The sequence below is a fragment of the Lineus longissimus genome, chromosome 13 (assembly GCF_910592395.1).
Source record: "Lineus longissimus chromosome 13, tnLinLong1.2, whole genome shotgun sequence".
NCBI lineage: Eukaryota > Metazoa > Nemertea > Pilidiophora > Heteronemertea > Lineidae > Lineus > Lineus longissimus.
The window spans coordinates 12,228,495-12,240,358 of NC_088320.1; the positions used below are offsets into that span (position 1 = coordinate 12,228,495).

General features: G+C 40.7%; 1 protein-coding gene across 1 annotated transcript; it reads left to right on the plus strand.

Annotated features, from left to right (window-relative positions):
* The first annotated feature begins 5,840 nt into the window (after nt 1-5,840).
* On the plus strand, nt 5,841-11,644 carry LOC135498219 (brevican core protein-like). The gene is made up of 4 exons (XM_064788430.1): nt 5,841-5,933; nt 8,427-8,518; nt 9,928-10,218; nt 11,276-11,644. Exons 2-4 carry the CDS (start codon nt 8,452-8,454, stop codon nt 11,572-11,574), a joined length of 657 nt encoding a protein of 218 aa, XP_064644500.1. The 5' UTR covers nt 5,841-5,933; nt 8,427-8,451; the 3' UTR covers nt 11,575-11,644.
* The last annotated feature ends 220 nt before the right edge of the window (nt 11,645-11,864 follow it).

Genomic DNA, 11,864 nt, shown 5'->3' on the forward strand with positions numbered 1-11,864 from the left:
ATTTTCTTACACATTTCCGCCAGGCAACGCAGAATCTTTCTATTTTTCCGGGGGTAAAGTTCCGGATTACACATCCATATAGTGCCATTGCGATGGACTTGAATAACTTATATTTTGTTGCTGAATAGCAATGACCGAATTGAGCAACCAAGTATTCACTCTCAAATATAATACGTTAATGGCGTTCTCAAGGTTTCTGACGTCATCATCTTCACCAAAAATGTGACCAAGATGAGTGGCCCATAGTATTACATTAATCACTTGACCCGCCCATACAAATGTGGGGTGAATATCTACTCCTTCCCCTGAATACACAAGTTGAATTTTTGTGGGATTAAAAATGCAAGTACATGTACTCCCATGAACAGATTTCCTATATAGCAGCCGTAACCTGAATCGTGTAGCCTTGATAATAATTCGTCAGTGTAAATACCAAAAAGTATAGGAGAAAGGACGCCCCATGCTTAACACAATTCCGCACTCCAAAATTTCTACTTCTGTGACCATTCCATGTTACATTAACTGTTTGGTCTGTATAGAGGATAGCAAGGAACCTAGCTACGATCGGACAACAACCTTTTTTTAGTAGTAACTTGAATAATTTAATATTATTCACTCTGTCAAATGCCTTACTAGCATCTAAAAACATGGAATAAGCACCAGTCTCTTTGTTTCTATAGTATTGAATCGTCTCCTTAAAGACAAAAGTGCATTGTGTAGTGGACATTTTCTTCTTAAACTTGAATTGTAAGTCACAAGATGAGAAAAACTTTTCGTTTTTTGACATAAAGAACTGCTGAGAGTAATCATCCCTCTATAATTGTCAGAGTCTTTCAGCGATTTTCTTTTATCTTTCGGAATAGGAAATATTGTCGATTCTTTAAAACCCTGAGATATGTCTATGTCTGTGAGCATGTTTCAAATCTCCGTTTTGTTCATGATAAAAGTGAAAAAAACCTGATTAAACAAAGTTCAATCAAAATACAGAAAAAGGTTATATCTATTTTCTAATACGCTGTCAAAATATTGCGCATAAACACCCTCAAAATGACGGCTTGAAAGGCAATATATGACAACTTTTTGTGGATTTTTGGAATAAAAAAATTGTGAAGCACATTTACTTGGGAGTCGAGGAATAGAAGTGTTCCCTGCTGTTTTTCAGCTTCGGGCAGTTCGTGCCATCTCCGAGTCTGTCGGCCGGCCGCCCAGGGCCTAGCAGCATGCTCGACTCGTCTTCTAATTGCATGAACAGTATTCCATTATGATGTAATCCAATATAGGACCCAGTTGCATCGTAAAAGAAGCTATAACATTACGCAAATTGGAATGGTATGAAAATAATAATGGTCTCATCTTCTTTTGTTGTCTACCAAACACTGACAATATATCAGAAAGTGTTACTAGGATGAGTAAGAAAAACTTTTACAATGACAAGAGCTTTTGTTTCACAATTTGCACATTTTCTTCACAATTTGCACATTTTTTCACAATTTCCACATTTACTTCACAATTTGTTTCACAATTAGCACATTTACTTCACAATTTGCACATTTCTTTCATAATTTGCACATTTACTTCACAATTTGTTTCACAATTTGCACATTTACTTCACAATTTGCACATTTCTTTCACAATTTGCACATTTACTTCACACTTTGCACATTTCTTTCACAATTTGCACATTTACTTCACAATGTGCTTCACAATTTCACAATTTGCACATTTACTTCACAATTTGCTTCACGCAGCAATTATACAAGAAAGGTTATTGGGACGGACTGTCTGTTATGCAATATTTGTTTAGAGCATGAGACCTATGGATGGCTATGATGACTAATTCCCGCATGTCTGTAGTAAAATGAGGTATTTGGATAATTGATGATAATTAGTGTAGTCCCCGCTTACATTGTACCCTTGCACTAACTGAAAACATGTAACCAAGTATTGGAAGCTCCAGGATGAAGACATCTACCCAAAACCAATCTTTGATCTACCCAAGAGCGTCATTGAGTCGGCCAGGTTTGTACACAAGAACTACCAACCAGAAATGAACACCTGCATGGTGGTTATAATTCTACCAGCAAATATTCTACATAAAGCCCTTTGTAGTGCATCTATTCTCATCACATTCACCATGGATGTCGATAAAAACAGACGTACTATTCACTTGTCGCGCCCGTCCAATTAAGTTGTCAACATTGCAAAACTCGGCGGGTCCGGCAGGGCAGGGCAGGGCAATGTGAGTGCGGGAAGGCAGACAAGTGTGCAAGGCCCGTGCCCTTGCGAGGAACTCGCCAATGAATGAAACCCTCGGTCGGAGAAGCAGCGGAGGATTCGGTGAAAGGCGGAGAGTTCGGCGCACCGTACTCTGTTGCGCGTCTCGTCAATCGCGCGGGGCCGGGGCGACCGGCCCGCGTATGCTCTGAGGGAGCGAGGCCCGTGCCCGTGCGAGACGAGTCGGCGGTGAAGGCGGCTCGGCCGTAGCAGTCGGTCGAGTCCCAAGTCGAGGAAGTGTTCCCTGCTGTTTTTCAGTTTCGGGCAGTTCGTGCCATCTCCGAGTCTGTCGGCCGGCCGCCCAGCGCCTGTAGCAGCATGCTCGACTCGTCTTCGGTTCGCCGGCCAAGGCAATGTGCCGCGGCCGAGCGGCCGTTTTTTTTTGTCGCGGCCACTTTTATCGGTATCATCCCAATTCGCCTACTCTCATTTCGCCTACACCCACTTCGCCTACACCCATTTCGCCTACTCCTATTTTGCCTACACCCATTTCGCCTACTCCCATTTTGCCTAATTCCCATTTCGCCTAATACCCATTTTGCCTCAACCCATTTCGCCTACTCCTATTTCGCCTACTTCCCATTTTGCCTACTATGTGATATCAAGGCATATTTCTTAAGCATTTTTGGACATTTTATATGTCCTGTATATGGGTATGGGGCAGGCGTATACCTACTACAGGGTGGGCCAAAAAAGTGTCCCTGCCTTTTTGCTGGGCCCAGGTCTCTGCCGCATCAAGAATGGGGACAGTGAAGGTGATAGCAACAGAGTGTACGGGGTGCTCAGAAGCGTGCTCCCTAAGGTAATAATTGATTATTGCCAGGCAATAATTGATTATCTAAGATTGTGGGAGTAGGCCAGAACCAAAACATTGTCCGGTTCCTTATGCCTGCTGCACATGGTCAAATACTTAATGCAATTTTCTGAATATGCTGGATAAGGAACTCAATACGGGCCTTAATATTCAAGGCATTAGCCATGAATCAGCATTTTCAGAAAATTGGATGAAAAATTGGACAATGTGCGGTGGGCATTACAATACTTGCACAGGGATTGGGTAACAAGCATGAGGTCAGGTAGGACAGGTTATGGTCCCAGGAACCAATTTTAAATGTGAATAGGACAGTTGCATTTTATAACTTGGGTCCTTCTAGGGACACTTTTTTGGCCCACCCTGTAGAGTTTTGCTCCAGAGATTGACCCAGAGCACAATGGTTCTCCCTACAAGGTTCAGAGTGGTTGGGGCTCTGGAGGGGACTGCTTCGTTTCCTCTGTCTGAGATGTTATGGCCCATGAGCGCTGGAATCCAGAGTGCATTGCCTTTCAGTCCGGTCAATATTTTTGTCTTAGCAGACACCCACTTAAAAATATTTACAAACTATCCACAAAGTTTTATAGTACCACTATCTGGGCAAACCATACTACAGCATAATTGAAAATGGGAAGTAGGCGAAATGGGAAGTAGGCAAAATGGGAGTAGGCAAAATGAGTTTAGGCGAAATGAGAAGTAGGCGAAATGGGTTGTAGGCGAAATGGGTTGGAGGCGAAATGGGAGTAGGCGAAATGGTAGTTGGCGAAATGGGTTGAGGCGAAATGACCACATTTTGTAGGCAAAACGGGAGTAGGCGAAATGGGAGTAGGCGAAATGGGCCGTAACCCTTTTATCCATTTGAGAACTATTTTTTGAATTTTTAACGCCAATTTTTTAATTTCCCGCCTCAATCATGGATCCACCACTCGGATCCACCACATTGGAGGTCGAAAAAAACATACTATACTACTACTGTGTGAGGGAAAATAATTTTGGGCCACCATGTAGCTCAATTCTAAAGCAAGTTAAACTTGATTTGAAGGCGTGGCGGCAATATCGGCGACCATGTTGGATTTCACAGTGATCCAATAAGACCCATCTTAATAGTTTGGAGTAACATATCGCCTGGGTACCATAGTTAGGCACTCGAAAGTGATTGTGAGTTCTTGACATTGCAAAAGAACTCACGGCTTTTGTAGTGACTATTCCAGTTGAACTCAAATTGCGTTTATGATACCAAACTATGCGTTTGTAATAGTAAGTTTGTTTCAAAGTGGTCTTGCTAGATTGGGGATTCTCTTGTAAGAATATCAAATATCATGGTATTTCTTGCTAGGCATCATTCAGTTGTTTGATATATTGAATTGATGAGAGAGTCGGCATGTTCCAGGAGATCTATATGCAGTTGCCCTGAAAAACCATTTAAACACAAGTCATGTCCTGTAAAAATGGGTCCACCGTTCGTAATTCTATGTACTTGTTATCCAGTTAAATGGAAATTCACTAATACACGATGCCATAGAGCAGTTATTATGAATACGAATTTGTTGAAGCTTTGTATTAACATCACTTGAATATCTGTCTACAGAAAGACTATGCTGAAATTTATATTTAGTATGTATTTACACAAATAATTTTAACGAATGGCGTAGGCCTTTAAAATGGAGGAACGCAACAGTGTAAATCATCTGGTAACCCGTTCCTAGTAATAGGGTCATTGGAAAGCTACACACATGTACGGATCAGCTACAGGTTATCACATGATAAGTTGTAGCATCATCTTTAAATACTAGTACATGTACCTTTGAAACCTTAACGGTTAATGGTTACCCATTATGTCACAGTGAACAGAGCTACATGCACGATTTCGGTGCAAGTTTAGTTTCAAAGCGAATTCATTGGAAGCCAGTATATGTATATATATATGAAACCTATCGTAGAGATATAATTTTGCATTATATATTTTTGTTTTATTCATCTACATAAAAATAGGCAGCTTTCTCTATAATACATAGCAAGATGCGCATACCAGATGCATTTATAGGCATTATGCATGGACTTCATGGCACACCTCCACGTTTATTTTTATCCAACAATCATGATTATAGGCTTGATGCAGATCTAGCAAACATTTTTCACAAGGCTCATTGACCATGAAGTTTTAGTGATAATCCGGCATGTTTATCCATTAGACTTACCCAATGGTGAATTCACGTTTCCTCCATGGGTAAACTTGGGTTAACGCAAGGGGTTAACGGCATTTTTCATGCCGTGGAAGTAATCTGTCTTGCAAAATACCCCGCATCCGAGCACAAAGTAAGTGTCTCGTCTAAGGCCTAGGTCCAAGATCTTACGAGTATTTTGTCTCTCCAAATGCTTTCCATCTTGATACAAAGTAAAGTTTTTCCAAAGGCCCAGCAGGAAGTAATATGTGTTGCCCGAGCCACAAAAATGCAAATACCTGTATTTTTTCTTGGGCAACATTTATACCACAAACTATACGGTTCATCGCACATCAACATGATCATGGTAGAATACCACTCATTTATCATTCAGACGATTCTATAATAATCACTTCATCTTACGGCAATCCGTCATTCAATACATTTGAAAAAAATTACCCAAGTTATGATGGTCCAATAATGGTTTTGCAAGGACAATGACAAGGTGACGCTGTTAGAGTCAGACGATGGCTTTCAATGGTCGAGAAATATCATGCCACAGGGTAGCATTTCATGACCAGCCAATGAAAAGCTGAATCTCCCGTTAACTGTTCCGTCGTTTTCAGTATAAATGCCGTATGGGAACACTCATCATCACAAATACGATACAGAAGTTGTATTTCACGGTAAGTTTCTACCTTTCATGTTTTCAAAATCCTAGGTTTGGCTGAATATTTTCCCTCCAAACAGTCAGAGGCCTAATAAAACGTATTTTCTCAAGTAAAAATTCAATTATGCCATGATAATACGGTATGAAAATCTCGCATGAATGATACGATATGTATTCAGTACAGAACAACAACGTACTTCCTCGATTCATTAATATTTTTACTTTTGCCTTTTCATTTGCAAGCGACTATTGTTTTACTGATTAGCAATTTATGATAAAATATTTTCGACACTTTAACTTGATGAATAGAGGCCCTTACACCAGGCGAAGGAAGCCACTGCTGGCCACAACAAACAAGAGGCAAAGAAAATACTGCATGGTCGCACACCACATGTTCTTTTGTTCGTTGTGCCTATATTGACGTTTGTTTTGGCTAGCAGTGACTTCCTCCGCCTGGTACAAAAGTGACTATGGTCCAAACTATGACGAAAGAGGAGAAATTATTGCACGTAACAAAAATATTGATAGCAGCAGAATGCAGCCTTTCGATTTTCTCGTCTACAGGTCTACACGACTTTATTTCTTAAAAGTTGATTTCGAATTTGGTGCATGATAAATATGTAATGCTTATAAGGAATAAGGCAAATTGGTAGATTTTGTAGGTACATGTTTGCTTAAAATTGGCACAGAGCATTTTCCGGGTCCTTTCACATGCAGATGTGTACAAGCACAATAATAGCTTTCATGTGAGCAATATGGCTAATAACCTTGTTCAGGGTGGTCCAGAAAAAAAACGCAACTGGATACTTCCATTTCCAGAAGGTTAAACCATTGATACCAGTGGATGGGGAATATTTCTGGGAGGATAAAGATACCAAGATCGACCAATTCTGTTTAGTAGTTTTTGTTGTAGAGACGTTTTTGTGAAGCAAGGTTGGAGTCCCTTGGCCAGGTTGTAGGTCAGTGTGCTGAGGCCTGACCATGCTAACACGACCTTTACTCAGTTGCAAATGGTCACTGGGAACCTTATCATCATTATCTCATATCAGTATTATTACCTAACATTTAATCCACCTACTTACCAAGTTCAATTTACCGGCACAGTTCGATTTTTCCAATGCGTAAATGAAGCCTGTCTGTGCTTCAAACAATAGGCACAATAGGCTCTAAACCAAAAACTACTGAACCAAATCGGGCGATCTTGGTATCATTCTTCTCCTTGAAAGATTCCCCACCCTGAGAGTATTTAACCCCTCGAGCGAGTGATCATTTGTCATTCATTGTCTGTTCGCCTAGGTGTGCAGATCTTCCTCCGCTCTGTTATTAAGTATCGCCGTAATGTGTACACCTTCCTGTACACTGTACAGGCGCTACACTGTGCTTTGATGGTGAAGCGAGTCTCGCAGCTCATGGAAGTCATTTGTGGCTGACCATGAGGCGATGAAGTTTGACGAGTGAGGGTCGTCATTTAGTAACAGATAAGGGCTGTTACGGTAGAAGGCTACCATATCTGCAAAGAAGCAGCGAGTCTCGCAGTAGATGGAAGTCATTCGTTGGTGGCCATGAGGCGATAAAAAAAATGACTAGTGAGGGTCGTCTATTTTTATGGATGGCAGTCGTGATTGACCACGTGGCGATGGATTGCCAATGTTGCGTGATAGTGTTTTAATTTTGGACAGATAAGAGCTATAATTTGGATGGAACCCTTCCATATCAGCGCTGTCATTTCTGGCTGGCCATTGGGTTATTGAAAATACATGTATGCTAATACACCCTGAGTTTATTTAAACCCCTCGAGCGAGTGAACATTTGTCATTCATTGCGTGTTCGCACGAGTGAATGAGCGGGGAGAAGAACTCTTGGGTAATTGTTTGATAGTCATTGTCAAATTTGTTGTGCCGGTGTGCAAGGGATAGTAGTCCTAGGGCTGATAGTCCGTGTAACAATAGCCCGCATTGCTAAATGTTTTGGTTAGGGTTAGCGGTACAATAGATCATGCTGCTTAATTGATCAAATACAATGCTACCGGACTATGACTCCAGGGGGGCTATATCCGCTGTCACACCCCGACCCCCCCCGCACTCTTTCGATGGTGCGCCTCGATTCGCTTGTAGTAATTTCAGGCAATATGCTTGATCCTTTTCATTCCCCAACACTCGATGAGAATGAGCGAACAGGCCAGGCACTCAGGATCAATGGTTTTAACCCCCTGGTAGAGGAAGTATCAGGTTGCGTTTTTTCTGGACCACCCTGTATGATGCGATTGCCCGATTATCTTGGCAAGAAAAGTCACTTGTTTGGTGACTACACATTAGCCCAAATTGCGGTATATTGGTAAAATATTCTTACAAAGAAACAAAGAAACAAAGAAATCTACATAAGAGTCCTGCACTGCATACCGAGTCCTGAAATGCATATTATTACCTTAATTCCGACTACAATATGATACAAATGCATTTTAGCAAAAGTTCGAATCTCGTTATATTTTCTTTCGTTTTAATGATTTCAGCTCGGTCTCGAATAAAGTCCTGGCAATGAACATGAAGATTTTAGCCGTGTTTATGGTGATTGCGGCTGCGTCCAACGTGGCGATGGCGTTTGGTAAGATTCGTTATAGTTACTCCAATAACACCCCAATGCCTTCTCCTCAATAACCGATGATTTAGCGTGAATAGGGTCGTGACAGACTCTCATGACCAATATAGGCTTATCTCCAAATACCATACTATTAGTTTGGAAAGCTAAGAAACAACCCGAGGCCTATAGACGGTTTGCGAAAATAAATTTCGGCCATTTTGAAAAGGCCTTTTCACAGGCAGTGTAAAGTTTACCAGGACTTAAAGTCCTGTTTTAAATCTAATCATCACCAAAAGCATTCAAAATATCATGAACCTTGGAAGAAATGGTCGTGAAAGTCATGTTTTAAATCCAGTCATCACCAAAAGCATTCAAAATATCATGAACCTTGAACGAAATGGACGACTTAAAGTAAATTACTTTTAGAAAGCTGGTATATACTTTATTACTTAATGCCATTAATTTAAAAGCGTCCAGGGATCAGTATTATAACAAATTCGTACGAAAATGTCTGAACTCAATTCAAACACTGCTCTCCGAACTGTATCGGTTTGGCTTTTATCTATAACATGATATTGCAAACATAAATTGGACAAACTATTTGTATCTTCAAAAATAATCAACGCCGCCATTTCACTCTAATTTCTTCGGTTTATTATTATGTTGGTCTCGAAATACATTCTAAAATTTTTGGTTGCCATTTTTGATGCTGTAACGTAGTTATTGAAATTTGATATTTCAATATCTTTCTCATTGAATCTTTCTCATTGAAATCTCATTGAAATCAAAAATTCGAGATTTTGAATTAAAAATCATTTTGAGAAGTTCAATAATGTATTCTGATACCAACCTGATGATAAAGTGAAGAAATCAGAGTAATGTTGGCGTTGGTTAGTTTAGTTAATCATTGCATAACCATGGTTTCAATGAAAGCCCAACCGATACAGTTCGGAGACCAGTAGCTGAAACGTGTTCTGACTTTTTCGTCCTAATATTTTATATACTGACCTCTGGACGCTCTCTCTCTCGATGTGCACCCTATGGTGTCTGCAGAGTATACCTCGCTTTCGATTTGTGCACTGGGGATAATGGGTATATTCAGTGGAAGATGCAAATGTACATCACGAATATTTCCGAGAGCTCGGCTTCGGTCTTACCCGGGAAGGAATATTTGACCCGTCAGCTTTAAGTTGTGTGCTGGGGGTGACGGGTATAATTGATAGAAGATCCAATGCACGTTATGAACACTCCCGATCATGCCGATTGCTCGGCCTTGGCCCTACTCTGGAATGAATATTTCGATCCAACACATTTCTTATTAGTGTGTCGGGTGACAATTGGATTGATTCAGACATTTCAACTTGCCTACTAGGCTGCCCCTCTTCTAAATATAATTGTCCTGAATAAATTTCTAAAAGAATAATTCGTTTCAGATGTGAGCGTCCCTGTCATTAATTTGGTGCAATCATCCAGAGGTCGTTACCAAATCAAAAACCTTGCCGAAGCCCAGCAAGTATGCAAGGCATATGCCCCAGGGATGCGGGTTGCCACTCCCGCTGAGCTGATGGCAGCTTTCAAAATAGGCTACGAAAGGTGCAGCTGTGGATACCTCTCGGACGGGAGGGCTAGTTATGTTATGCAGAAGTGGAGGCCCGGGTGTGCTGGCCGTGGATTCACTATATGCGGATACAGAGGAAGCTATAACACCTACTGCACCACCGGAAGTAAGTAAAAGAGTAGAACGAATAGAAATAAAAAGTGACAGTACAAGTTTTAATTCCAGGGCTCCAATATGAGGGTACACTGTATTTTAATCAATAAACTCAAGCAACATTAACAATCAATTAGTAATAAATACTATACAGTTTTATAAACCCTGTCATTAGAAAGGACGACGATTTACGACTTGGGCAACCGAGATTTCATTCGGAAACTTAAGTGCGTCTTATTTTATTAGAACTCCAAAGTTATGGAACTTTTGCCTTTTGAACTCGGGAGTTAGAAAAAAAGAATTTAAGACCTGCACAGAGAAATTCCTTGTTGACAGAATGGATCGCCTGGATGTTGGCAACAAGTACCTTTGCCAGAATCTGTCGTCGTTGCTTCATTTGCAGAGCAACCTAGCATATGCACATTCTCGGCAGTCACCGTAGGGTGCACTTCGAGTGAGTGTCCAGAGAATTCGGACGAAAATGTCTGAACTCTCTTCATATTCGCCAACATATCACTCGACTAACTTCTTTGTATTTTGTGACTTGCCTGATGATAAACCATTCTTGAATTCCTCAAAATGCGTTTAATTCGAGATATCGAATTTGAGTTCATCGTTAGTTAATTTGAATTAATTGAACAGCATCAGAATTGACAAACCAAATACGTAAGAATGTAATTCGAGACCAACTTGGTGATAAACCGAAGAAGTTAGAGTGATATGTTGGCTTTGATTAATTTTAAAGATGCAAATAGTTTGGTATTTGCATTACTATGTTTTAACTGAAACCCAAACTGATAGTTTTCAGATTTTTTCAGACTACCGAGTTCAGACTTTTTCGTCCGAATATTTAAAGGACCAATTTAATTTACTAATTTAAGGGCAATATTACCCTGTTGTTGGCTGCCGAGCCGCCTCCTCTTCTACATAGGTAGTTAATTCCATCAACAAACTGTAAATTTAAAGCACTTTCAGGAACAAATATACTACAGTAAAAAAACGCCTGTTCCTTTAAAGGAACATTTATACGTGTCAATTCATGTACCGTTTTACATTGGCGATAATTTCAGGTCCTATCCTGTCCGTAGAGAAATATGGCCGTCGATACAACGTCCGAAGTCTCGCCGATGCCGATGCTACTTGCAAGAAATATGATGGTATGCAAGTAGCCACGTACGACCAGGTCAACACAGCCAGGACTAAAGACAACTACGAAAAATGCGCGTGTGGGTACATGAAGACCAGCTCAGGAAGGCCATTCGTAGGCTATCCGATGCTGAAATGGAGAAAAGGATGCGCTGGTGCAGGCATGGCCAATTGCCGAACCATATTTGGCAACGTTTTCTGCGTCAATCCTTGGAACGCATAATGAGTTATCCCGATTTCTGGTAATTCAATGTAGCAGTGAATCTTGCCAATAAAGTTTCTATCTGATCAAAGTCCACTTGCTCCTCTAAAACTTCATTGGTTGCTTGTGAAATCGATGATTAAGAACAAATCGTCGACTCTCGGAAAAACCGGTGAATGTGACATTCGAGCAAACCGGTGAACATGGTGAATGTGACCTTCAGTTTTTGCGCCTATTTGCAGGTAGTGGTTGTGACCGGCTCTTTCCTCTGGGCCATTCAAGAGTGGAATATGATGCATCGTTTGAGCTGT

Coding starts and splice junctions, on each gene's coding strand:
- LOC135498219 (XM_064788430.1), top strand. CDS start 8,452: ATGAACATGAAGATTTTAGCCGTGTTTATGGTGATTGCGGCTGCGTCC. Junction 8,519..9,927: donor CAACGTGGCGATGGCGTTTG/GTAAGATTCGTT, acceptor AATTCGTTTCAG/ATGTGAGCGTCCCTGTCATT. Junction 10,219..11,275: donor CACCTACTGCACCACCGGAA/GTAAGTAAAAGA, acceptor CGATAATTTCAG/GTCCTATCCTGTCCGTAGAG.